General features: G+C 39.3%; 1 protein-coding gene across 4 annotated transcripts; it reads right to left on the bottom strand.

Annotated features, from left to right (window-relative positions):
- Positions 1-476: 476 nt before the first annotated feature.
- Positions 477-21,650, bottom strand: SH3GLB1 (SH3 domain containing GRB2 like, endophilin B1). 4 transcript variants are annotated; one of them, XM_083357836.1, is made up of 11 exons: positions 21,395-21,650; positions 13,918-14,059; positions 10,593-10,721; positions 10,177-10,310; positions 9,836-9,928; positions 8,655-8,741; positions 5,933-5,956; positions 5,089-5,178; positions 4,224-4,324; positions 3,521-3,755; positions 477-951 (listed from the first exon to the last, which is right to left on the bottom strand). In XM_083357836.1, exons 1-11 carry the CDS (start codon positions 21,464-21,466, stop codon positions 844-846), a joined length of 1,215 nt encoding a protein of 404 aa, XP_083213962.1. In that variant the 5' UTR covers positions 21,467-21,650; the 3' UTR covers positions 477-843. The 4 variants fall into 4 exon arrangements, with proteins under 4 accessions (XP_083213962.1, XP_083213963.1, XP_083213964.1 ...); XM_083357837.1 differs by lacking the exon at positions 5,933-5,956 and having other exon boundaries at positions 21,395-21,649; XM_083357838.1 differs by lacking the exon at positions 8,655-8,741 and having other exon boundaries at positions 21,395-21,645.
- Positions 21,651-27,728: the final 6,078 nt, after the last annotated feature.

Raw genomic sequence — 27,728 nt, 5'->3', positions numbered from 1 at the left:
GCTATTGTTTCCCTTACATAAAAGGAAAAAATGTTTAACAGGAAAAAATGAAATGTACAATTGTGGATTATAATGCTAAATGGTGAAAAATTAGACTGCATAGATGAATTACCGTGTCACCCAGAGGCAAGTTCACAAAAGACTTCCGAATTTGGACTATCTTGATGTTATTCCTTTCCTTTTGTATTCAAGGTGACTAACAATGATAACACTTGTAATCCAATCAACATTTGACCAAAATACTTGTATTAACAAGCAACGCTATTAAATCTGAGCAAAACAATCAAATGTGTGGAAGTGGGGGAATAAGTCAAGGATATCCCATAAACATTGTCCTGTAGTAACCCAATATCTATACCAACACTAACATGTTATGAAGACTTTTCTTTAAGACCACAGTGTTTTGCTGCACAAAAGTACAGTTATAGTCCTTTAAAAGATAAAAGTTCAATTGTAGCTAGGAAAAGAAAGGCAACAATTTTTCAAGAATTTATTATTGTGAAGCGGCTTGTCATTATGAAAAGTTCTGTAGAAAACTGTTTTCCCTGTTTTCAGGTTCAGGTACTCAAAAGCAGAAAACTGTTATTAGTGAAAATTCCAATAGAAACAAAGTTATGTAGGAAACAATCTTGGCACATAAAGTAAAAAGCCCTTAAACAACTTAGTTCTCAAAACAGTATCTACCATGCAACAATACTGGCAAGAAATGCCCATTTCTAATGCTCGTTACTCTCATCCATTAAGACATTAACATGGAAGACACTTAAATCTGGTTTATATAAAGTTAAATTGCATATAAATATGATCTCACCATAACTGACAGTCTTTATACAAGCCAATCACTCAGTTTAACAGTTCTAAGTAAGTAATAGGCACTTTGCCATTTTGATTTCCTCGTTCACCCATCAACCAGTCTGAATCCATGCCAGAGACACTGTATACTGTTATCACCTAGAAACAATAAAGAAAACATTTATTTATATATGTAAACTGTAAGTCACCTTACTCCAACATAATTCTGACTGGCAAACAGAATAAAAGAATGTATTTTGGACAATATTAAAAGCAAGAGTTGCAGGTACTGTGACAGGGAAAACCTACTTCCTGGTTCATTCCAGATGACACTTTTTAATTGGGAAGGACAGCATTCCCACTTTCCCAAATCATTTAGGGTGGGCAATGGAAGACAGATCTCAGATAATCAGGCTCCATGCTAGGAACAGCTTCATTAAGTGTCTAACAAATCCCAAATTGTACCTGGAAGACTGGTAACCTGTTCATGCAGCAGAGGAGTTACGTGGGCACAAATGACATACCCATAACTGCTTGTGTCGCTACATGTTGAACCAGCTGCAATTTCTGAGTGGTCTTCAAAGCTGCCCCATGTGGAGCACACTGCAATCCAAAGCATGAGTGATTATCTCAAGGGCCTCTCAATCCAGGCATGGGTGCCAAACAGCCCACTAGAGGAATCTGTACAAAAATCTCCCTGACCACACCAGATCCTCATGTAGGAGCCATGAATCCAAAAGTCCCTCTAACTGCACATCAGTCCTAACTGCGAAAGTGTAACTTTCCTTGGCATTAGATAGAACATCTTCAGATCAGGGTAGTCCAAACACCACAGCTACTTAGTCTTGTCAAGATGAGGTTGAGCTGTTGCTCTTCATCCAGAACTGCCTAGCCTAAGATTTTGAGAGCATCTTCTACTTAACCTGTATGAGGGGACACCAAACTGATGGATAAACTCATCCAATTGTTACCATGTGCAATAGGAGGAACATCAAGTCCTGAGGAACCTCATGTATCAGGGTCTCTGATTTGCTAACATCAACTGGACCTGATCACAGAGAAAGAACCAACAGATGCTAAGCTTCCCACTCCTAATCATTACATTGCATCAAGAAGGATATTGTGGCTGATGGCATAGAAAGGTGCCAGGAAACCAAGGAGAACCACAATGATTGCACTACTCCATCCTGATTTTGCCAAATGTCATCAACAAGCACAACCAATGCCATCTCAATATTAAGTCCTGGTCTCGAATGTGACTGAAAGGACTCTAGATAATCCATATCTGCCACAGCCCTCTGAAGCTGTAGCCTAACCAACCTCTAAACAATCTTCCCCAGAATGGAAAATCTAAAGGCTGGATGAAAAATTATCCAGGATTGTTGGATTCAGCAAAGGCTTCTTGAGGATGGAACCTACGACCTTCAATGCAAATGGTACCATTCCCTCTGAATGAAGCTGATATTATCACAAGGATATATCACGTCTCCCCCCTGGGCAGTGTTCACTATTCAGGTGGAGCATGGATCTAATAAACAAGTGTACAGGTGAAAAGACCTGAAGACCCTTTCTCTTTTCACAGGAGCTACTAGACAAACTCACTCCAGAAAAACAACACCGGTCCTTGTTTCTGTCACCTTGGTAAGCCTATTCAGTTGGAGTCCACCTCTGAGTGAATCTAAACAACTTTACCTGCCAGATGCCAATTCCTCCCTACCACCCTTCAAGTAATTCAATGGCTCATCCTTCCCCAGCAAGGAACAAGTCACTTTAAAGAGAGCTGTTGGGTGGCTATCGGCAGACACGTCAAGGGCAGAAAAAATAACCATGTTTTGCCACCCTTATTGCCATGATGGAATCCCAGATATGGCTCTTAACTCATATTTGGTCAGATTCACTCTCTGTCCTCTTCCAACACTGTTCTCCCGAAGTTCCTCAGAAAAACAAGGAGCACTTCCAGATAAAGGCACAGTAAGAGGCCACATAGGAGCAATCCAACACAGGCCCATTCCAGGCAATAACCAAGCTGCAGTTAAACCACCCATCAGATCCTTGGAATAAAAATCCAAGGTCCATCTGAATCTTCACAGGATCCATCAGTCACCTGGGGCAGACCAATACAATCTTAATGTCAACGCTGCTAACATTGAATGTTCCTGCTTGACAAGAGATGAAGAAGCAGCTATTTCACATGTTAAACTTGTGTATTACTTTAAGAGCGAGGATTATTGCTGGGAGGAGGGAGGAGGAAGATTGTACCTCAAGGCTGTCTGAAATGAGAGAAGATAAGAACTTGGCCGGTTGTCTTAACAGAAGAGAAACTGATTCTTCAAATTAATTGGAGAATGTGATTCATGACAGAAATAGAAAGGTGGAGAATTGTGTTTAATATATTGTGCAAAAGGGGAGGGGATTCAGATTCCAGCTTTCTCTAGCAAGCTTTTGCCGATGTATAGGGCTAATAAAGGACTTTTAAGGTAAACAATGCCTCAGAGTCACTTGAAAATCTCATCTGTCGTAAACTTGACACTTAACTCTACATACCTGCAAAGTGAGGGGGCAATCACCAATGAGCAAAAAGAGATCACACATAATCTGACCAAGGCAAAGGCCTTATGGTAACATAATTCCAACCCAGATCACACTGCAATTGCTCCAAGACAAAAGGCAGATGTATCATACTTTTATAAAATATTTGCTTTCATTTAAAAAAATAGTAAATATGTACCTCATCTGCAAGTAGTGATAATTCGCTGCTGTTTGCAGCATCATAATCATAAAGTACTCTGGCTTTTCTACGACCACTTGAGGACTTCAATTCACCAAAGCTTGAAGAAGCTGCTGCACTGCTTATTGAAGACAGTGAGGGTGTAACAGTAGCTGAGGACATATTACTAGAAGAACTACTTGGAGCACAGGTTGAAGATGACTGGTTATTGTTGGCAAGAACCATAGCTGGAAAGCTATAAAGGATGAACATAAAATTAATTATTTCAGATAAACATGAATGTTGTAACACACTTTCAAATAACAATTTTAATGTGGATTTTTATCTTCCAGTATAATTTTTCAAAAACAAGCAATTCTATTTTTGAACTATAAAACGCAATGTACAAAAGCTTTATAAACAAAATTGTACAAGTTACAAAACATTTGATTCAAATTGTCTTCAATGACTAGTCATACGAATTCCAAAAAAACTTTTCTTTGCTTCAGAGGAAATGTGTGCAATTAAATCCTAGCTATAATGATAAAATACTGATCTTTGATGTTACGTGAACAGAAATTTTCCAGAAAGATATTCTCAAGGAATTGCACTATCATGAAATTTGAATAGTCACTAAGCAAATTTTTTTAAAAAAACTTGCCAATTCTATTGATTTTACCTCTTTAGTTTAAACATGTAACTAAAGATTTGATTATTTTGCTACCTTCCAAGTTGTTTCTGAAGGTCCAACATATACTGATAACATTGTGCATAGTAAGTCAGCTGGGCTTCCACAAAATCATTTAAACAACGAAGATGATGTGCCTATGATACAATAAAACATAAATACTAATAATAAAATTACAGGGATGTTTCCATCATTTAAAAATACAGGGATGTTCATTTGGAGGATATGGGGGAATTAAGTTTTAAGGATTACCTTTATCAAATGTGAAATTGGTAAATTTTACAAATTTTACAAATAAGACAATTAACCACTAATATAGGTAATCCTCATTAATGACAGTAATTGGGACTAGCAATTCCACTGTTAAGATGGACAATCAGAATGTGTGATATCATGTGACCAGATCAACTTACAATGTCAGTGGCAGCATTTCCCACTGTCACTGTTAGGTGATCGCAAATGGTGATCACATGATGCTGGACACCGCAACTATTGTAATTGCGTGCCAGTCACTCAGCACCCAAATCATAATCATATGACCATGAGGACTTTGAAAACCAGCCATAATGTCCCACTAGTTCCACGCTGTTGTAACTTCAAATGGACCCTGAATGAGTGGTCACTGAACAAAGACTGTATCTGAACTTAAACTGCAGATTTTCATTCTAAATGGGGCAAAGGGAGGAACTTGAATCTTCAGAAATTCTAGAGGATATTTTATTTACTATAGTCTTACTGTATCAGATGATGCAGGATGGTTGAAGAGTGGCAGGGATATAATCAGCTTACATTTAGTTATAATTAATAATCTTACATTTACTTATAATTACCGGTAATTGCTGTTGATTTTCTTACCCTTAACATTTAAGCAAAACAATCTTCCCTTTTACTCTGTACTTACATGTGTACTGTTGATCCCTTCCAGCAGAAGTCGAGTAATTTCTGCTTGCCGGTCAAACTCACTTTGGGCTATCCGCACTTCCTGTTCAGACTGAAAAACATATTACAACTTTTCAGAGTACTGATAACACAACATTACTTATGCTGTGGGCAAAATATAATCAAATGGTTCAATAAATGGTGGTCCTTCATTGGACTGAACAGCCAGCTCCTGAAATAACTAAGAACTGTATTTTTTGCTGGAAGAACACTTATTACAAGTCTAAAGGCTATATTGGCAAAATTGGTTTTTTAAAAACATTTTCAGCTAAACTATATTGAAAGTAATTCAGGTGCTGAGTTCTGAAAAACAGCTACAATATATTTCCATTCAATGTATTGCAATCCTAAATCACCCTGACAGAGGTATTCACGTTTAAATCAGTGCCGATGCATGTTTGTTTCAGAACACCTGTCCGAAGGTCTAGTTGGAAAAAAAGTGGCAACGAGGCTGTCTACATGTCCTATTCCCTCTCCACTTTAAAGTCTCAAAGCAATCAAATGAGTGCCTGAAGACTATATTATTCCAAACTTCCAGTGAGTAGTAGTATTGAATGCATTTCAAATACAGAATTGGAGACTGAAGCTCATAGATTAATCAAACAAGTTCTTATCCTGTGCAACAGATCAGAATTATCTTGTGTTATGGAGTTCATATATATGTTTGGAGGGGGTTTTTTTGGTAATTGTTTATCATTTTGCCATGACCACACCACTGACTATTGAATTAAACAATAAGATTTATCTCTGGACATCAGCAATTCAGCATTATTTCTTAATCAAGATTTTCACTTCAGAGTACTTACTTTTGTCACTTCCTCTGCCCATATCTTGTAAGCATAAAGATGTAAAGAAACAATAAGAATTTATATTGCTATGTTTTCCTCACTGTCCATTTTTCTCCTGCTACGAATTAATGATCATTTCATGGATTTATTTTATAATGTAATGAACATAGCTTGATATTAGTTGAAGTTTAGTCTACTGAATATTGTTACAGTTGACAGTGCTACTACTAGTGCAGTTTCTTACAGGATGATTTTTCTCCTTATTTATAATATCCATATATTATTATGCTTTTACTGCCAGATAAAACCTTTATCCAACCATTTTCCCTCGTGGTAAAAACAATTTGTAGGAAAGGAAAATGTCGAAACGGGAATCTTCAACATTCTGTCAGCAGCTTAAAACTTGAAACAATTTTTTAAAAATTGATGTTCAGTATTTGGATCCAGAGTTGCTTTTCCAGAAAGTAAAAAAAAAGGTCCCTTTGGTCTCTGATTTAGTGGTGGCTTATTTTCTATCTTGCCAGATGTTTCTTGACTCCTCTATAATGTTCAATATTTAAGAGATGACATGGGACATAGAGAGGACGGTTGTACATACACAGAGAGAAAATTCCTCATTCCACATGAGTAATATTCCCTTTATAGACTTCTGGATCCAATGAATTAAATGTGTCAAAAGAATAATCTGTTAAAAATACCCATTATCTTCAAAAGCAACAAAAAGAATACAATCTAAATAGCAGTTGACAGAATTATGACCAGATGGATGACATTTATTTTGAAAAATGGCTTACACAAGCCAAATCTATTCAAAAACCAGCTACTACAAACAATAATGGAAACATAAGTGATTTCTCTTGCTATCCAAGCCTGCCTTTGACATTTCAATAATTTAAATCCAATGGTTACCAAAAAGGACCCACTTATTTTGTTGTTTTTATGCATTAAAGATGATACAATATTCAAATTGCTAGCACTCACAATTATGTCTTTTAATAATTAGTACATTGCATTTTAAGTCATGTAATTCTGTTCTAAAAGATTAGTGTGAAATTATTTGTGCATCAAAAGCTTCTATGATAGTATCGAGATAAGTCAAAATATTTTCACAAGGCCTTAAAAGATATCAGATTTGTGAATAAACAGCTTTTAAAGTCTATTTAAAATTTCAGTAGAGCAAAATTTCTTATGTAGAAACCATAACTTTATATAAGATTTGGATGAAAAGATAGAATTGAGAGAGGCTCAGAGTCCTAGTCTAAGAAAAACTCTATCTTCAAAGAGACAGGATTATGAATATATTTAGTGCTAGGAAAGGTAAGTGCTGATAGACTACAAATAATTATAATATTAAGTTAATCACTTTATAGCCCTTATTAACTTCTTTACTGAAATTCATACATTTGTTTAAATGTTAACTAAGTGACTGTGCCATCCTATATCTTCCCCACCTAGTCACGTTAGGGGTAAATAAAGATTCCTAAGAAACAAATGTAGAAAAGCACAAGAATGTTTAAACCAAAAAAAGGAGTTGGTGGTGTTGACAAGACAGACAGATCATTCAGAAATTAATGGAACTTCACTTTAATTTTGAAGAACAAAAGGATAAGAGAGTACTCCTATATTAAGGAACACAATACCAATATCTTGGAATGAAACTGTGTATATTCTGCCAGTGTCTACCATTTTCATTTCTTTCAACAAATATTCATCTCTCGTAATGAACATGCTACCTGCCATCTTTCTACAAGCACATCTTAATATCCCTTTATTTGGTTCCCACATTTATGAAATAACGAATTACTAAATAAAAAGTATGAGGTCTGCTGTGAGGAATGAATGTTTGTTGAAAGAAGTGAAAATGGCTATAGATACAAGGGTGCTTCCGCCCACTTTGCTAGGCAACAGTAAAAGTTGGGAGATATCAGAAGAAACATAAAAAGTGAATGCAGGGGATTTGGAATATTGAAAAAGTATATGTGATAAAACAAGAAGAGACAATAAAAAATGAATGGGTGAATATAAATGTAAATGCAAAGTACAAAAGATGTACGTTGAGGTCATTTAGTCATAGAAAACGCAACAGAAATTTATAAAAATAAAATGAATGGGGAAGAAGAAAATCAAGACATGTATAGGATCAGGTTAATGAATTCCTAAAAAAAAAGGTAAGAAGGTTAAAAAGCAAAGGGAATACATGGAGTAGTATAAAAGTGGTATAAGCCAGAATGCTTTTCCAGATATGGAAAAAATATAATGAATGGTGCTGGCTAAGGCCATCTCACAGGGTTGTTGTGGAGAAAACAGAAGGAGAAAGGAGTATTATGTCACTGCCTTGAGTTAATACTACTACTACGTCTTCCTTTTTATCTTGTACCTTTTAAAAGGTATTCTTTCTTATTCACTTTCTATGCTCTAAAATACTCCTGCTCACCCTAAAGGCTAATTAGTACATTGGGGATTCATGCATGCACATATATTATTTCCTAAATATATACAGCACCTTGGAAGGACAAGAAACCCAACAATAAAATTATTTAAATGATTAGTTTTTTCAATCAGCAGATTGCTCTTTGAGATACAGCTCCACCTCCCCAACAGTGAATGTGTTAGACCACATATCATATATATGCCATCATGGTTGCTGACGTGGTACTTCATCTAAATAAATAATACTGATCAGCAGGAAAGCAAGAGGAAACACCTTAAGAAATGTTATGAAGACAAGAGGCCAACAAACCTTCAGCCATTTTACATGCAGCAAGTTGAGCATGTAAGAGACATTTACCATAATATTATTTTCATCAGGTGGTGACAGGTTTAGTTGCTTAAAAGTATAAAGACAAAAGGATGTTATGTTGTGGAAAAAAAGCTAGAAAATGCAAAGTAGATCAATTAATTAGACTGCAGTATCAGTAGGCAGAACCAAAGATATAAGATACACATTGTCTGAGCAGTGACACTTCATGAATAATTTTTAAGGCTTTTCAATATACAGAATTTAGCACTTCTAGATCATTGTATCTATATTATTAGATCATCTCTTAAGCCTTACCTACACATTTTAGATAGTACATGTAGTCCCCGTTTAGTAAACAGAACTCATTTGGATCTGGCAACTCAGTCATTACAGCTCTTTTTCTCATCGGAACATCTCAGAATTAAAGCCAATATGATGTTTTCCTCCTGTTCTCAGATGTGGTACTTGCTCTGTTTTTTTCTTGAAACTATGTACCTGGAAGCAGCATTTTTATAGTCTTTCTCCCACCAATATGAATTCCTAGAGGTACTCCTTGTTTTCTAAGTAACATTACAAGAATCATTTAACTTCCCCAAGACTAGAGATTTCCTGTTACAGAGTCTCACCTTAGGCTGAACAAAGTTCTACTAATATTATGTTCGCAGCCACAAACCTATTAAACTTGTTATATGACTTTTTTTCTGAAAAATTAAGAACCTATGGTGACTGTTTTTAAAGGACTAGAACCAGATTTCCTATTCTGAAAATGAAGGTCTCCTAATATTCATAAAAAGTGTTTCATCCAGCTAAAGCATTTTGCTGGTGGAAGTATTTTGCTAGCTCCTCTCTTCTCTTGCAATATCCAACCCACCTTACAGGGTTGTTGTTATGGGAAAAATAGGAAGAGGAAGATGCATTAGGCATTTTCACAGCCTTGAGTTACTTATAAAGTAATAAAGGCAGGTTAAAAATCTAATATATAAATACTTTATGCACTCCAAAAACCTGCATAGACTTTTTCCAAGATATACATGACTATAAAAGAAGGTAAGGACAAATGAGTTAGTTTTCTATCCCTTCTGCTATTAGCAGCAATGTCTGGATTGTGAAGAACTAAAACAAAATACTAATTAAATACAAACTATGTATTGTGAAGTTCTTACGAAGCAGATCTTACTTACTAAAGCACGAGCCTCTGCTACTTTTGCCTTTTTCAGTCTAGTTTTGGCAGCATCCAAATCTAGCCTTTTATTCTGTAATAGTTTGCGTTCTCTCTGTTAAACAAAACAAAACATTATTATTTGTGACAAAAATATGAAAAAGATTCAGTTTTATTTCACAAAAATGAAATAGCATAACTACTTCAATTTCTTGCTCCTTGTATCAGCGAAGGCTGCATATCAGGAATTGTGCTACGTTTCTTGATAATGCTACCAAATGCTTAACTACTACAATAAAAGTTATTTCTTTGAGCTTTCAGAATTACTTCAAGTTTCATTAAGAAGTTATATTAATAACTTACAGTAATTGTTTTATAGTCTCCTTCAATAAAATTTCTAAGAGGTGTAAGGAAGTTTATTGCAGCAGTCTGTATTAGTTCTCTGTCTGCTGCCCCAATTCTTTTCTGCGTTTCTCCACATTTAATAAGAGCATTTCCTGCAATGAAAAATTGATTGCATGATTCAAATAGCAGTATAGACATAATTGAGACCATTTGTTCAAAGCCTTCCTTAGTTGTGTATTATTACATATTTAAATATTACAACCATTTTTATAATGTGTTCAAAATATTATTTTCAGTACCCAGCACACATAGCTTCAAAATGTAAAGTTATAGAGCACTTTTAGAACAATGAAGATAAATCATTCATCATAGAATTAGTATCTAATTAATTCATTTTAGACATTCTGTCATATCAACTAATAATTGCAACTTGCCATATGCTGTTCCTGGGCCAAATTCATTTCCAGCATCAATCATATGCTGGCCCTGTAGTTCTGGATTATTCAGACGACTTGGTGCTTTGCGATCCAGTTTCTCATAAACAAATTCTTCTATTCTAGCATCTGGCAAAAAACAAAACATATCACGTGTACATTATAGACAATTCTTGGATGGAATGGAATGTGAGAATGACCTTGGAAGTGGGGGGGGGGGGGTGAGGTGGTGGGAAATATGTTGCCTGGGGAATGATCAGGAGCCCAGAACTGAGTAACAGACGGAAAAAGAAACTTAGAGAAAATTCATATTAATTTATTAGGGGTAAAAGAAAGGTAGCAGGAGACTTGTACTTTCAGACTTGCCAATTCTGTAAATGTAGCCTTACATTAAAATAGAATTAGTTCATCTTGTCGTAATTTTCTGTCTGGTCTACTTGGGAGGCCGACACTGGGTTACATCCAATCATTCAGCAAACATTCACAGCTACCACAGCACTGAACAAATGAGATTTATGACCAATTCTTGGAAAAACAGCCAATGCAGTCCCAATAGTCATGCAATCTGGGTATCGGGGTACCTGGCTTGCAATTTGGACTCATGCTCCATGATTGTAATTTCTGATGTTCCCTGCCAGCTTCCTACAAACAAAGTGAATGGGGAAGCTGACAGGAAATTGGTCGTCACTCCTGTTATTTTTTCATCCACCCTCACTCTGTAGTGTAGAGGTCCCCAACCTTTTGAGTACCAGGAGATAAGTTTTTCCACGGACCAGAGAGGCGTGGTTTTGTGTGCTGCCTGCATCCTGCGGACGGGGGTTTCCTTGTATGTGCGGCCTGGCTACTGGCATGCCGCATCCCAGTACTGGTCCATGGACCGGGGGTTGGGGACCCCTGCTGTAGTGCCTACCTGCAGCACCCTCACTAGCCACACACTCACTGGGTAGCACCTGCCTCTCCCCCATGGCAACCATGCTCTCCCCTGCATTGCCTGCCTAGGACTCCTACCTCTTCCTATTTCATGATCTACACCAGGAATCCCCAATCACCCGGTCCATACACCAATACCAGGCCACGGCATACCAGCAACTGGTCCACACAAACAAGCAAAGTCCCATCCGCAGGATACAGGCAGCACACAAAACCACGCACCCTCCGGTCCACTGAAAAACCTCTCCACGGAACCAGTCTCTGATGCCCAAAAGGTTTGCGACCTCTGACCTACACAATATGGGGTTACAATAGCGACTGGGACTTCTGAGATTGCCATTGTTAAGCAATGTGGTCACATGACATAATTTATGACCATATAACTTGACAATGGAAATCTTGGTCCCAACTGCCATTGTAACTTGGGGACTAGCTATACAACCAAACTTGTATATTTTGTAATATTAATAAAGGTAATGGTAAAGTTTTCCCCTGTCCAGTTTATGTCCAACTGTAGGAGGCGGTGCTCATCTCTGAAGGAGCTAGAGTTGTCCGAAGACTTTTTCCAGCGTCATGTGGCCAGCATGACTATACACTGAGGCCCACAAAACACAGTTACCGCCCCACAGAAGTGGTAGCTACTTATCTGCTCACATTTGCATGCTTTCGAACTGCTAGGTGGGCAGGAGCTGGGGCAAAGATGGTGTTGTGATTCAGGGTCAGCCTGTGGGTTCGGCAGTTGGGTCGGACGAATCAGAGGAGGGGGGTGTTGAAGACCTTGCTGAGGGGGTTGAAGATCTTGCTGATGATAGCCCTCAGGCAGGCCCCTCCCACTTGGTCACCATGGAGACCCAGCTGTGTGAGCCTGACAGTGTGGATGAAGATGACCCACAGCTGGCCCTGTTCAAGGACGCCCGATGCAGGAGGCAGTCAAGTAGGAGTAAACAGAGGAAGGCTGTGGGGCTTCTCGGAAGGAGGCAGAGAGAGGCCACGCCCTGAACTCTTTATAAAGGGAATGTGTGGGGAGGGCTGGTTTGCTGAAAGCAACTGCTCAGATAGTGTTTCAAAGCTCCTGTATCTTGGTTCGTGTCTTGTTTTTTGTAGTAATAAATTTGGCAGACGTATTTCCAGCCTCTTGCCGTTTGTAAAGGGGTTGCCTTTTCTGCAGGGCCGGTAGCAGGCTGGTACAGAACAGTTGGGAGCTTACCCATTCATGCAGGGCTCGGTCTCAAACCCCGGCTGTCAGCTTTTCAGTTGACAAGCTCAATGTCTTTAACCACTGGGCCATTGTGCCCCTGTAATAATAACAATATCAAATAAATTATTGCTGAAGGGCAATACAATGTGACGATTAGAGTGTCACATTAGGAAAGGGGAGGAAGAAAGACCAGGTTAAAGTTCTCCCTCAGTGATATAATTTCATTGGCTTACTTTGGGCTGGTCACATTCTCTCAGCCCATCCTGTCTGAAAGGGTTGATGCTGTGAGGAATAAATGGAGGAAAAAGTGCTAAATGCTGCCTTGAGCTACTCAATGAAAGCTGGGGTGTAAGCTTTTTTAAAAATGTGTATATGAAGTCTCACCCCAAGCATATGAAAAGCTTTTAAGAAATCAATTTTCAGAACTGTAGAACTGAATTAAGTTTAGTTATATTAAAGTAGCATAAAGCTTTGAATAATCAGTTGGTTATTTGTGCTTCAACAAATCTTGAATTTCTGACATTCAGAGAGTTATACTATCAATTTTATTTCATCCTAGTCACTTAAGATATTACAAGTTTGGTTTTTATTTTGAATCAACTTGTTTTGCAAAATTGTAAGCTTATAGGTTATAATTAACTTTTTAAGTTCTAGAATTATTGCATAGTTTGTACATAATAGAGACGCGGTGGCTCAGTGGGTTAGGACGCTGAGCTTGTCGATCAGAAGGTCGGCAGTTTGGCAGGTCAAATCCCGAGTGCCGCGTAACAGAGTGAGCGCCTGTTGCTCGTCCCAGCTTCTGCCAACCTAGCAGTTCGAAAGCACATTAAAAATGAAAGTAGAAAAATAGGGACCACTACGGTGGGAAGGTAACAGCGTTCCGTGCACCTTTGGCATCTAGTCATGCCGGCCACATGACCATGGAGACGTCCTTGGACAAGCGCTGGCTCTTCGGCTTTGAAACGGAGATGAGCACCGGCCCCTAGAGTCGGAAACGACTAGCACGCATGTGCGGAGGAACCTTTACCTTTTTACCTTTTACATAATAAAACAACTGAAAGATGGCATGTGGATTCATGAAGAGTTAAATGCTAGTTTCTCTGAAGTTAGTAATTCAGGTTACATTATATATGCATGTAGAACTTATCAAAATGCAAATCAGTTAATGGCAAAAGACAAATAAAGTTTTGCTCTTACTTGGATTTGGTTGCAACAACACTTCTGTCTGTTTCATAATCTTTTCTGTCCATTGTTTTGTACAATCTGCCTTACACAAAAGATTTTCTAGGTGAGCATCCAATTCTGTCTTCTCTGCTTGCCCAAGTTTCTCTTCTGTAAACTACAATGATTAAAGAAAAGCATATATATTGGTACACATGTATTTATTTTACTTTATTTATTAAATTTATTCACCGCCGATTTTTCTGTCATGCGATTCTGGGCGGTTTACAGCAATATTATAAAAGATTGAAAGAGCAAGATAATAAATACAATAAAATCAACAAAGCAATAGCTAAGCTAATGGAGGAGAGGCATACAATAGAGTGGAGGTGGAATTTTCTAATTTGGTAACCACCTCTAGAATAACAGATCCTCCATCCAGGCCCCAGCCCAATCGGAGAACCAGGTTTTAAGGCTTTTATGGGAGATCAAAAGGATGGGTGCAGATCTTACAGAGGAGATATGATGCTCCAGAGGGAGGGCCCAGCAGAGGAGGCTCTTCTAAACCTCTGCAAGTGGGACGAGCCAATCCCATTGGCTGAGATGGTGCCTCAGGTAGCCTGGAGATATATTACTTGATCCCAGAAGCTGTTTGCCTCAGCCTCAGCATTATCGAACATCCCTTCCTTTCCCACCAATAGGTGGTAGGCATTCTCATGTACAGTAGTCTGACACAGGGTTTTTCAAGTTCTGTGTTAATTTTTTTAAAAAAAACAACTTTCCTCCTCACAGCCTCAGAACTTGAGGGGAAGGGGCAACAATGTAAGAAGAAATAACGACTGGCTACTAAGGGTTTGCATCCTTGATGGGAAGCCTTCCTTCGGCAACATGTTTAAGCAAGCAATGCCTGTGCAATTCCTGAAATTCGTTATCCTTTGCAAATCTGTCTCAAACTATCTTTGTCAGCCTGACAGATGGTCTGTAGAAAAGGTCAGGCAGGGTGTAGCTGGAATAGTTTCCCTAAAATCTCTTAACAGCTTTCAGTACCATTAACCACATGGTATCCTTCCAGTTTAGTTTGTAAGTACGAGGCAGAACATCGGTGACTCCATTTCTAAGGGCTGATTTCAGAAAAGTGACCCTCCTAGATTATCACTTGACACCCTATTATGTGCTTATGCTAAAAGAACATATATCATTTTAATTGTTTCATCATCTACGTAAGAATGTCAGGTACTTTTGGAATGTTGTACCCAGAGTTGCTTGACAGTGAGATAGGTGGTAAATAAATTTAATAAATAAATAAAATTTTACAGTAATTGTAAAATACATGTTGTCTCTGGAATTATATGGATAAATAAATTAATTAAAAGCAATTTATCTTTTTCGTGTTCTGTAAATTGAACGTTTATCCCGGAATGACTTTGGTGGTTTATGTATATATTGTTCAGATTATTCAGGTTAGAACTACACTCTCTCTAAAGAGAGTGTACTGTAGTTCTTAAGAGAGCTACTTTAGAGAACTAGGTTCACATTTATTTTATTTTATTTTATTGGATTTATATACCACCCTTCTCCCGAAGGACTCGGGGCGGTAGGAAATGCTCATGCATGCTGATCCAGCTTCTTTACTAAAATGGAATAGCATACATAACCCTATGATCTCTTTCACAATAGCAGCTTGATCACTATTCATTTTCTGAACAGGTTGGTGTAGTAATTAAGGTGAGTTCTAGCCCATGTTTAAGCATGAACACTGGCTGTTGACTTTGGTCCAATTACACTCTCTCTCTCACTCCAATCTACCTCACAAGGTTATTGTTATAGAAAAAATAGGAAGAAGAAGAAGTATTATGTATGTTCGCTGTCTTGAATTACTTATAAAGTAATCAAAGTGGGATTAAAATAATCTAAAAAATAAAATATTCCTGAAGATTGGCTCTACGTGACATTCCAATCAATACCAAATAATAAACAAAAATGGATGTTTTAAATTATGATTAATCTCTCAACTTGCTTTATTGCTTTGTGAAATCACATGAATGCTTAAGAAGTGCTGTATGCTACAGTTATGGTAAATATTTGAAGTTATGCAATGTGTAAATAAAACACTGCATGAGAACGTTGGGTAGAATCTCCAGTATGCAAGTTTTATTAATGAATATTACTTGACAAGAGATATGAATTTGTGCAGACAATCTCAAAAGACAATGTGATATACATTTTATGGACCAGTAATACAATTACCTTTTGCATATAATCAGGGAAGAAAGTAGAGAAGTAGATAGTCAAATATCTAATTCATGAAAACAATACAATAACATATAGACAACAGCCTTACTATTACCAAGATGACCTACTAAAATGAAAATTATTGGAGCCTACAGAAATAGTTTAACACAGATCAAAAATATATTTATTTGTAGCCAAGAAAATGCAAAATGAAAGAGTTATTTTTTTCCATTAATTATAAAAGTGAATAAGTCAGCATCATAAGACAAGCATCATAGGATCTCTTAATTAGAAGATAGCTTTGTTTGTTCTCATTCCAGTGCCAATGAACAAACTACAAATGAAGAAATGTAGTTCTTAAAACAGGGTAGATGGAAGTACTGTAGCCTATTAAGTAATTTAAGAAACACTGGCATGTATGAAAAATATTAACTTTTATTTATACTAATCTTTAGCAATTAGCTTGAAGAATGGGAACAGGACATCTGTAATCTGGCTCCTTTCCATTTCTGATTGGCAAAAGGCTCCAAACCATGTCTCAGTGATGGGTTGGTACAATGCTCAGTGCATCCTTGAGAGAGTAGACAATGTCCCCTGTTTAGGAGGAGATGGTGGTATACCTCTTTCTCAAGAAACCATAGTTCAAACTGGAAATTCAGGACAACTATTGATTGGTCTCCAACCAACCCTTTCTAAAGAAAATTGTTGAGAAGACTTTGTGGCAACACTTGCAAAAAGCCCTGGGGAAACAGATTCTTTTGAGACTAATTGTATCTTAGTTCAGACCTAGGTATGCCACCAATATTACAAGACAATCTGTTACCCATCGGGTCTTCATTTCAGAGGTATTTCCTTACTTAATCAGAAAAACAGAATGACCACAAGCAGGGCAGAAAAACAATGGCAGTGACTTTTGACTTCCTCATTGATTTTCCTTGTAGAAAACTGACAGGGAATATTGAAAATGATGATCACATGTTCATGGCTGAGTGTAGCAGCAGCCACAACTTTGCAAAATTTCAAAATTTTAACCCTACAGGAGTCATGGGTGCTACATTTGGTACACATTCTGTAGGTTAGCCCATTTGAGGTATGTTGATTCAAAAATCTGTGCCCTATGCTGCACTGTTCCACCCAATGGAAGATTACAATCAAACAAACACAATATTTTTAGTAGTATACTGATGCTTGTGGATGATCTGTAGTGAGATTGGGATATGCAGTGCAAGCCACTTGGTATTGCTTCATCTCTGAGCAGCTTTCAATACTACATATATCTATAAATAAAAAATTAATAAACTTGCGAGATTTCATAAAGGGCAATTAGTGTTGATGGCCTGAATGGAGAAAGCAAGAGACCAACTGAACACATATATCTATAAATAAAAATTTAATAAACTTGCGAGATTTCATAAAGGGCAATTAGTGTTGATGGCCTGAATGGAGAAAGCAAGAGACCAACTGAACAAACATCTGTTGTACATATAGCCTGTCTTCCTCCCTCTCTCTTCTGAGTTCATTGCAATTTAAACAATTGTAAATAAAAATACAGTATATATTATGAAAACAAACATGTAAAACCACTGCGCAGGGTGGTTAGTAGCAATGGTCACATGGGAAGGGGAAAGAAGAGGCCAAAGGAGTAGACTTCTAATATAAAATTCTGTTCCACATATCATTTTAAAGACTATAAACAGATCACAAGGCCATCAACAAGAGAACTTTTAGGGATATCCCTCACATAAAGACATCTATATGTCAAGCAGCAATCTGTCTCTTTCCCCTACGGTGTCCTTACTTGTGAAAAATTCAACCAAAATATTTGGTATTTTGGAAATGACTTGACTTAGTCTTAAATGTTCTTTTAGCGTATTTACTTTACAACATACACAGCCTAGGCTATTCCTAAGGAATTCTGGACAAGGTACAAAGTCAAAGCAAACAAAATCAAAAACCAATATACAGTAAGTTAAAATAATATTAAACATTAAACAATAGATTGATTGGATATCCACAAAACAAATCCAACCAAACTCAGGGCTCAACATATGCTGGAATAAAATTGACCTGGGTACGAAATGCCAACAACATTGGGGTCATACACACCTCCAAGGGTCACAAAATGGGGTCCACCACTATGACATCAGCATACTTTTCATTAGGTTATTCTATCCCTATATATAACTATTAATATTCATATTATATAATGAATTAAGATTTGCATAAATAATTATAAATATTATCAATAAACAAACAGTACTTAGCCAATGAAAGCTCATCTCAAAACATAAAGCAGGTCAATTCTGTTTAGTACCTGGATAGACAGCCTCTAAAAAACTTTGGAACTATAAGCTAGACTGGAAAATCAATCTTGGCACAAGGCAAACCATTCTCTTATTGGTGCTCAGAAAACTATGCAGACATGGCGTTACCAACAACTTAAAGAAAACTTTACTACTACTTTTGTTTCTCCTCATTAGTTTATAATTAAGAGACAAGATCAGAAACCTACCATAAAAGCCAAATGGAAGGTTTAAAATTAATATATAACAACACTTTAGGAGTAGAAGAGAAAATGAATATGGTTCTAGTGGTATTGGCAATTATGCAACTAGCAGAATTTTACCAAGAAATGAAATGCCATCCTGTTAATAACTGGAAAAATCTTAAAGATATCCCCTAACTTTGTGCTATGGCAACAATTGCACAACACAGGAAGTCTTATGTAAGTGTAGTTAGGAACAAAATATCCTCTAAAGCCACAAATTCATCCAATCTACCAATAAGGCAAATATACAAAAGTGAACGTTAAGCAAAAGGGCACAATTCCTCTCACCACCATGCTGTGTATATTAACAGGAATAGCCTTACATTTTCTGTAGAATGAGAAGAAATCAACAAAATTGATAATATATCGAGCGCCCTAAGACTTTGTAGACAGGCATTTTCTTTTTGCAAAGTTAAACGTAATCTCAATGTGCAGAGTCAGTTGTATGAAGTCACTCTTGCGCTTAAGCTAATAATAGCTGAGAGCACATCCTTTATTTTTGTTTTTGAAGGGAGACACATGGAGAGCAAGAAAGAGGCCTCACTTTGTTTTCTGATATATTATTTTACTTGGACCTTACTCTTCCAAAATGACAGCATAAATGCCGAACTCTAGCGTCTAGAAGGGTCACTACAGTCACCTACAGTTATCCTAATGGCTTGTAATTATTTGTCTACACAGATATTTAAGTGAAACAATAATGTCACAACAACCTGGCTGGATCAAACAACTACAGGGCCATCTAGTCCAGCATTTTGTGTCACAAAGTAGCCAGCGGGGGTGCACTTTGAAACCTTCATGGCTAGCTAAAGAATGGCAACATTTTAATTCCCCAAATCTGGTCGTGTACTGAAGACATCAAGCTTTCGATTTTTACAAGGGTAGCAAGCAGCGAGCAATGTAAGTCACGACCACCAGCAAAACCACCCGCCTTCCCAAATCTTCCATCAATCTGTCCCAAGCCCTTTTTTCCAAAAACCCTCCGCACTGGCTGCTTGCTGTTTTATGATGATGACTGGCTCGAGGATTTCAAAGCGTAGTTGTTTGTGGTGGTGTGGGGTTTAAAAAAAAAAAGATGGATAGATTATATTCAGAATAAATAATGGACTAAAAAGTTCCACTTAGCTTATGAGTAGATTTTAGAGGGATCTTGTTATTAATTTTAGTATTAGTATTGATTATATTTTTGTTTTTAAGTTATTCTTATTGTGTTTTGAATAATTTGAATGTATCTATGTTTAGGACGCTGAGCTTGTCGATCAGAAGGTCGGCAGTTTGGCGGGTTGAATCCCGAGTGCCGCGTAACAGAGTGAGTGCCTGTTACTCGTCCCAGCTTCTGCCAACCTAGCAGTTCGAAAGCACGTAAAAATGCAAATAGAAAAATAGGGACCACTACGGTGGGAAGGTAACAGTGTTCTGTATGCCTTTGGCGTCTAGTCATGCCGGCCACATGACCACGGAGACGTCCTCGGACAAGCGCTGGCTCTTCGGCTTTGAAACGGAGATGAGCACCGGCCCCTAGAGTCGGAAACGACTAGCACGCATGTGCGGGGGAACCTTTACCTTTTTATGTTAAAGGGGAGTTAAAGCACATTATGAATTTGGTTAATTTTATAATGGATAATTTTAGTTAGAATAGGATTATTATTATTATCTATAACCCTGTATTCAGCTCTGGGAAGTGGGGGGGGGAGGCGGAAGGGGGGTGGTTTGGGGTGGGTGGGTTTTGGGGATATGTATTGTAAAAAATTTTTTTGTAAAACTCTTTAATAATAAAAAGAAAAAGAAAGGGAAGATTTTTCGTTCCGTCAGTCCTGAAAGTCCCAGCATTTCATTTAAACTCTTCACCTTGTCTAGGGCCATTCGGGGTTTTGCATCTTCATTCTCCCACCCCACCCCAACACACACACACACACACACACACACACACACACACACACACACACACACACACCTTCCTCCCTTTCGCGGGAAACGCCCCCGGGAGACGAGGGAGAAAGGCTGATAAAAGGAAGCGAAATAAAAGAAAAAACCCAACGAGGGAGGGGAAAGGCTGGGGGGGGGGAGAGAAAGAGGGAGAGGGAGGGAGACCTTGCGTAAGCGCTGGAGCTGAGGAACAGCTGCATTTAAAGCCAGCTGCGCAACCCCACCCACCCGGGGGGACTGGGGAGGAGAGCCGTAGGGCAAGGGGCACAAAAACCGCACAAAAACCCTTCTCTCTCTCTCTCTCTTTCTCCACGTCTCTGCCTTCTTCGCCTATGCCAGGGGTAGGCAACCTCGGCTCTTTTATGACTCGTGGACTTCAACTCCCAGAATTCCTGAGCCAGCACAGCTGGCTCAGGAATTCTGGGAGTTGAAGTCCACGAGTCATAAAAGAGCCGAGGTTGCCTACCCCTGGCCTATGCAGACAGCCCGGTCCTGGGCAGAACTGGGCGAGGAGGAGGAGAGGAGAGGAGAGGAGAAGAGAGGAGACAAGGCGAGGCCTAGTTTGGCTCCTGATCAACCGGTTGTTGCCCCAATGCCAGAGAGACCGGCTTCCGTGCCAGCTGGGGAAGAGGAGGGGAGGGGTGGGGTGGTCTCGCGCGCGCAGCAACGGCCTGCGCCAACGCCCGAGCTTCTCTCTCGGGAGGAGACGAGACGAGAAGTCCCTCTTTGGAAGGAGGGGAAGAAAAAAAACAAACAAACGAGGCTTGGCTTCCTCAGCGCTGGTTTCTGCCTTCTCCGCGCCTTTACCTGTACGGCTCGGCTGAGGAAGGTGCCAGCGTCGGCCGCCAGCTTCTTCACGTTGAAATCCATGATATTCATCTTTCAGCGGGAGCCGACCAATTCAGGGGAGGGGGGTGTCGTTGGCGGCGGCGGCGGCGGCTTGCCGCCCACCACACTTCCTCCCTTTGGAAGCGCCGGCGAAGGCGGCGGCAGTAAAAGGGTGGTGCCAGCCGCAACAGGGCCTTGGCCAGGAGTTACGAAACCAGCAGCCAATTGGATGCATCGGGACGGTGGGCGGAGCCAAAGAGCTAGAAGGAGACGGCACCGCTGCTTCAACTACGCTCCGCCCCCAACCCGGATGACGAGCTTCCTAAGTCGAGGATCTTAACGGGAACGTCCTTCCGAGGCTGGGCGTGATCCTTTTTTCTCGGCGGCTGCGGTTGTAGATTACAGCGGCCGGTCACGTACTAATCTCTTGAGAGGTGGTGCCTCGGGAGGAGCTACGCCAGGGGTCTTCCAACTTGGCCCTTTTATGAGTTGTGGACTTCAACTCCCAGAATTCCTCAGCCAGGCGTGCTGGCTGGAGAATTCTGGGAGTTGAAGTCCACAACTCATAAAAGGGTCAAGTTTGAAGACCCCTGAGCTACGTGGATCTTTTTTCTTTCCTCCACCTCCCGTTGTCTCGGGAATTGCTGCTTGATTTGAGAGAGTTTTGTCTTCCAGCACCGATCACGCTATTTCAGAACACAACAGAGTCGCTGTCCTCAAAACGGCAGCCAAGATCAGAAGGAGCATCTACTCCAAAAATAAGCGTCATTGATTTTATGTGACTGCCCGTGAGTACTTGCTAGGTGCCTTTTTCTCACCACTGAAATACCATTTGGCCTGGTTTTTAATATGTGTTCAGACCAGGGCTTTTTTTTTTCTCATAGAACGCTCAGAACGGCGTTCCGGCACCTTTTTTGAATGGAACCTTGTAGGGTAGGCAAGGCAGGTTGTATGACATGCAGTGGCGTAGCGTGGGGGGTGCAGGGGGGGCCGGCCGCACCAGGCGCAACATCTGGGGGGGCGCATTAGATGCATTTTACTTTAATTACATCGGTATTTTCATAACAAACAATACATGTGCTTAGGGGGTAAGGGTTTCTTTAACTAATCTAGTGGAAGAGACTCGAGTGTTAAAATCCACGGGTTAGGGGGCGCAAATTACTTGCCTTGCCCTGGGTGCTGACAACCCACGCTACGCCACTGATGACATGTGTGAGTTCCAGCACCTTTTTCTTTTACAAAAAAAGCACTGGTTCAGACAGTGTGGCACGCATCGTAAATTCATAAAAAGGTATTTTTGCACTCCGAACGGAAGTATGTGCATATATGACGCTGTAAATTGCCGATATAGTAAAAAGTGCATGTGCCTATTATATCTCAGAATCTTCAAATAGCCTTTTGGAATTCACATTTGAATTTATAATCCAATAAAGGGAAGGTTACAAAATTATCTGCATTCCTTCGAGTTATCATTGACTCCTGGACAAATCTCTGCAGTGTTCTTGGAAGATTTCAGAAGTGGTTTGCCATTGCCTTCTTCCTAGGACTGAGAGGGAATGACTGGCACAAAGTTACCTAGCCAGCTTTGTGCCTTAGGCAGGACTAGAACTCCTAAATCTCCCAGTCTCTAGCTTGGCCCCTTAAACACTACACTAAAGTGCATCTCCTGTTAACTTCAGTAATAGAGACAAGGTGGTTTGAAAGATGTTAGTCACTGTGGGATTAAAAAAAAAACATTCTTATCAGTTTGTAATTTACCGTACTCAAAACGTACCTAAGGAAATGCAGTTTGCTGGTACACCAATCAATATAGTAGCCATTATCAAACCTAAACTACCATGGACTTGAACAATTTTATCTGCAAAGTATTGTCTCATTGATCCACATTTTCACCAGGCTGTTACTAAAAGCTATTTAAACTATTTTAATAAAACCTGTTAAGACTAAATTTTGAATTCACCTGCCTCTGTTTTTCCTCTACTCTTCCTCTAGTTTCATTGCTCTAGATTTCCCAACAGAGTTCTGGACAACAAAGATTTTGCTTCCTAAACACTTTTGGCTGTATCTTATAGATTTTTGGCTGCTAATCATGAAAATAGCTTGTAATTTAACTTATCATATACCATTTTATAAAATGCTTCTGTTGTTGCACAATGGCATGTACATCCTTCAGTACCTGTTTGCTCTGCTCCACACATGAAAGAAACATATGAAAACATGAAACTGTTGGTTGATGTATATCCAGTAGATCACGGGTGTCAAACTCGTCACCTCACATGATGTATTGTGACGTGACTCTTTTTGCATTGCTGGCAATGGGGTGGGCTTGGCTTCGGTATGATGAAACTGGCCCAAGGGCTGGCAATTTGACACCCCTGCAGTAGATCAAGTATAAGAGATCTAAAAGTAGTGGCTCTGCTGCTTGGAATACATTTCAGCTGTACCAAGTACTGTTTTTATTTATGCGAATGGGATAGTTGTGCAAGAGAGTCACAAAAAAATGATCATTCCAAACAAATTTGATTTCAGAACAGAAAAACATGACAAATGAAGCACCTATTGACTGGACAAAGATATTTTTGCCTCTGCTTCACATAAAACACTAATGAAAAAAATTCTGAAAGTGATGAGCTAGGAAGGTGATGATTTTTCTTCTTTGAGACAGATGTTTCCAAGAATAACTTAATTCCAAGATTAACAAAGGCATTTTTCTTGGTTCACGGTTCAGATACATCATCAATGACAATGAGACGGTTCGAAAATTGGTTAGTGAAGTCTGAGAAAATTGCCTGGAAAGCATTCAAGGATGTCATTGAGAATTTTCTTGGAAACTACTGAGTGCCAAATTACATTCAGCTGGTTCACAAACTTCTTACAGTGTACAGCTCTATGAAGTGCAGCATGTCACTGAAGATTCATTTTCTACACTTGGACTTCTTTCCCAAAAATTGAGGTGTAGTTAGTGATGCGCATGGTGAAAGTTTCACCAGCACATTTCCACAATGCAAAAATGGTATTAGAGCAACTAGCATCTATCGGACAGGATATAAATAAGTAAAATAAAAATAATATTGTAAATCCGCTAGATGTCAGCATACTGCATGAAATCAATTTAGCATTCTGGGGAATTACAAGATAAATTCACCCCAATATTTAGCTCAATTTCATAAAGAAAAGTCCATTGAAAATGAGTTTATGTGTGATGCTGAGCCACAAGCTGTCATTTATAATAAAAACAGATGTTACCAATTTCTGCCTTTATGATTTCTTCCTAGCTAACACTTGTCTTGAAACAACCAGAATAATGACTCTATAGAAGGACATCATCAGATGGTGCCTATAGAAATAGACCATATTATTGCTACAAGGAGGTAGAGGAACTCAAGGTGTCAAAAATATGAACAAGTGCTAATTGCAGAACAGATCACAAACTGAGGCCACCGAAGTGGCCCTTTGATTGTTGCAGGGAGCCTCAGGGCAGGCCTTTCAGGAGCAGGCCTCCTTTTATTTATTTATTTATTTGATTTATATACCGCCCTTCTCCCGAAGGACTCCTTCACAGACCAACCTTGAGTTTGGCAGGTGCAACCACAAAGGGGGAAGGCTCTTGTGTTCCTTAGGGTTATGGAGTAGTCCTAGTCTGAGACCTGGGAGTTGGGAACCTCTGCTTTAGATTTAGATGATACACGATGCATGAAGGATTGCTGAGATAGCCAAAGCATATTTTTTATTTTATTTTATTTTAATCCCATTTATATCCTGCCCTTCTCCGAAGACTCAGGGCAGCTTACAATCTAAGCACAAATCAAATGTGCTTAGCAATAGCCTTCATTCTATGTATATGCCTGCTTATTAGGGCTTTCGGGGGGGCCCCAGCGGCATTATTACAAAGTCAGCTTATTGCCCCCAACAATCTACGTGTGGTGAGTAAAAATAAATATTGAATTGAATTGAAACTGCAGACAGTTCTACTAGATGTAATCCTAGAAACTCTAAATGAAAAAAAAAATATAAATTATATACACAGGTAGCTCGAAGCAGGCAGGTGGCTGGCTTCGCCTGTCTACGGTAATTAGCTGGGTCAACCTTATCTCCTAAGAAGAATGAATTAACAAGGGCAGGGGAAGGAGAAAAACAGACAGGAGCATTTGGAGAAAACTGTAAGCAAAATGTAAACTGACCTAGTTTTCCCACAGGAGACCCACTGTTAGGAAGGGCGAATGATCTGTCCTAGCACTGCTTTGCTGCACACAGAGCAAGCAGTGAGAGAGGGACTGTATTCTTACCTCCCAGAGCCTGAAAATGTCACTCCCATTTGGCTTGAAAGTTGGATTTCGGCTGCTAAATGGGAAGAGTTCCAGGGTTAAGGCCTTGTAAAATAATGCCTCGGTTTCTATTGGCCTGTCTCCTCCCTGGCCTCCAGATTCCATTTTTTTCTTTCAGTCAGTCTTGACATGGCTGCGTGCAGTTTTCTTGGCAATATTTGGAAGTGGTTTGCAGTTCTGGGGCTGAGAGAGATGCCTGGCCCAAGGTCACCCAGCTGGTTTTCTGCCTCGGTCAGCAGTAGAACTCCAGGTCCCCTGGCTTCTAGCCTCATAATTTAATCATTACACCAAACTACTTCTGTCATAAACTAATTAACCACCTGAAAAATGGAAAGTCCTTATCTCAGAGAAATGTGACTGGAAAGAGACCTTTATTCTTCTCCTCAAATTTCCCATCTGAAGGAAATATAATTTCAGAAGTGAGTCATTATCTCCCAAGAGGAAGGAGAGAAATGCTCAATGTCTAATAAAAATAAAGATTTCCCCTGCCAATCTTGTCTGACTCTTGGGGGCAATGCTCATCTGCAATTCGTAGCCGAGGGAGCCAGCATTGTCCAAAGACACCTCCATGGTCATATGGCCAGCATGATTCTATGCTGAAGGCACATGGAACGCTGTTAACTTTCCACTGAAGTGGTACCTACTGTATTTATTTGCATTTATATGCTTCAAACTGCTAGATTGGCCGGATCTGGGGCAAGTAATGGAAATTCTCTCTGTCACTATGGTACTTAGATATTGAACTCCCGACCTGGTCAACAAGCCCAGCATCTTAACTCCTCTGCCACCACGCCTCCCCCCTAAACTTTTAATAGTGACTTCTAATTTAGAATTTGAGCATTCCCACATGAAGACTTTGTTTCAAAATCAGCAAAAAAATTCCTTAATTCCAGGTTCTATCTGTGTTAGTTGCTGGGGATCATTTCTTGATGTTTTTCTTATAAGGTAGGTTGGGCTGAGAAAATAATTGGCCAAAAGTCACTCAATGAGCTTTTATGACTGAGGATTGACATAAATCTGCGTCTCCCCATTTCTAATCCAACCCTTAACCACTGCCTCAAACTTTCTCCAGAATAGACTTGTCTCACTCGTTTTCTATTCTTAAAGCATTTAATCATGTTGTCAATTATCTAGATCAGACATGTCAAATGATGTCATGTGACATCGTGCAACGTATCGGGACAGTTTTGCCACTGCCGGCAATGGGGTGGGCACGGCTTTTGCCAGCAGTTTGACACCCCTGATCTAGATGATGAACTGCTTGCTTGAAGATTACTCTTTGCTAGGACTGACAAAAAAGTATTTGATAAAGCATGATCAGGAGGGCATAAAAATGAATCCTGGTGGGGATGGAGACCTCAGATAAAAACTTGTATATAGTTTTCTCAGAGGGAATTGGTGTGTTGCTGGACAGGTAGTCCTTGACTTACAGCAATTCATTTAGTGACTGAAATTACAACGGGATTGAAAAAAAAGTGACATGATCGTTTTTTATACTTACAATCATTGCAGCATCCCCATGATCACGTGATCAAAATTCAAATATTTGGCAACTGACTTATATTTATGATGGTTGCAATGTCCTGGGGTCATGTGATCAGCTTTTGAGATCTTCTTAAAGTTAATGGGGAAGCCAGATTCAGTTAATAACTGTGTTACTGTTGAACGTCTGTAGTGATTCACTTGACAACTGTGGCAAGGAAGGTCATACAATGGGGCAAAACTCACTTAACAAATGTCTCACTTAGCAACATAAATGTTGGGCTCAATTGTGGTCGTAAGTCGAGGATGATATGCAATGGTGTCTGATAAGCCTGTCAATGAGAAGTCAGAAAATATTTTGGCCCATCAAATTCAAAGGTCTTATTTTCAAAGGAGAAATTGGGGATTCAAGACAGAAATACAGGGGCGTGTCAGAAAAGTCAGGATGGCAGTCATAGGTACATTATTAAATCCCCATCCATTTTCATGTCGCCCATAATTTTGAA

Source organism: Vipera ursinii (genome assembly GCF_947247035.1).
Source record: "Vipera ursinii genome assembly, chromosome: 3".
Lineage (NCBI taxonomy): Eukaryota > Metazoa > Chordata > Lepidosauria > Squamata > Viperidae > Vipera > Vipera ursinii.
The sequence above is the reverse complement of the archived record's forward strand: the minus strand, read 5'-3'. Positions and strand labels throughout refer to the sequence as shown.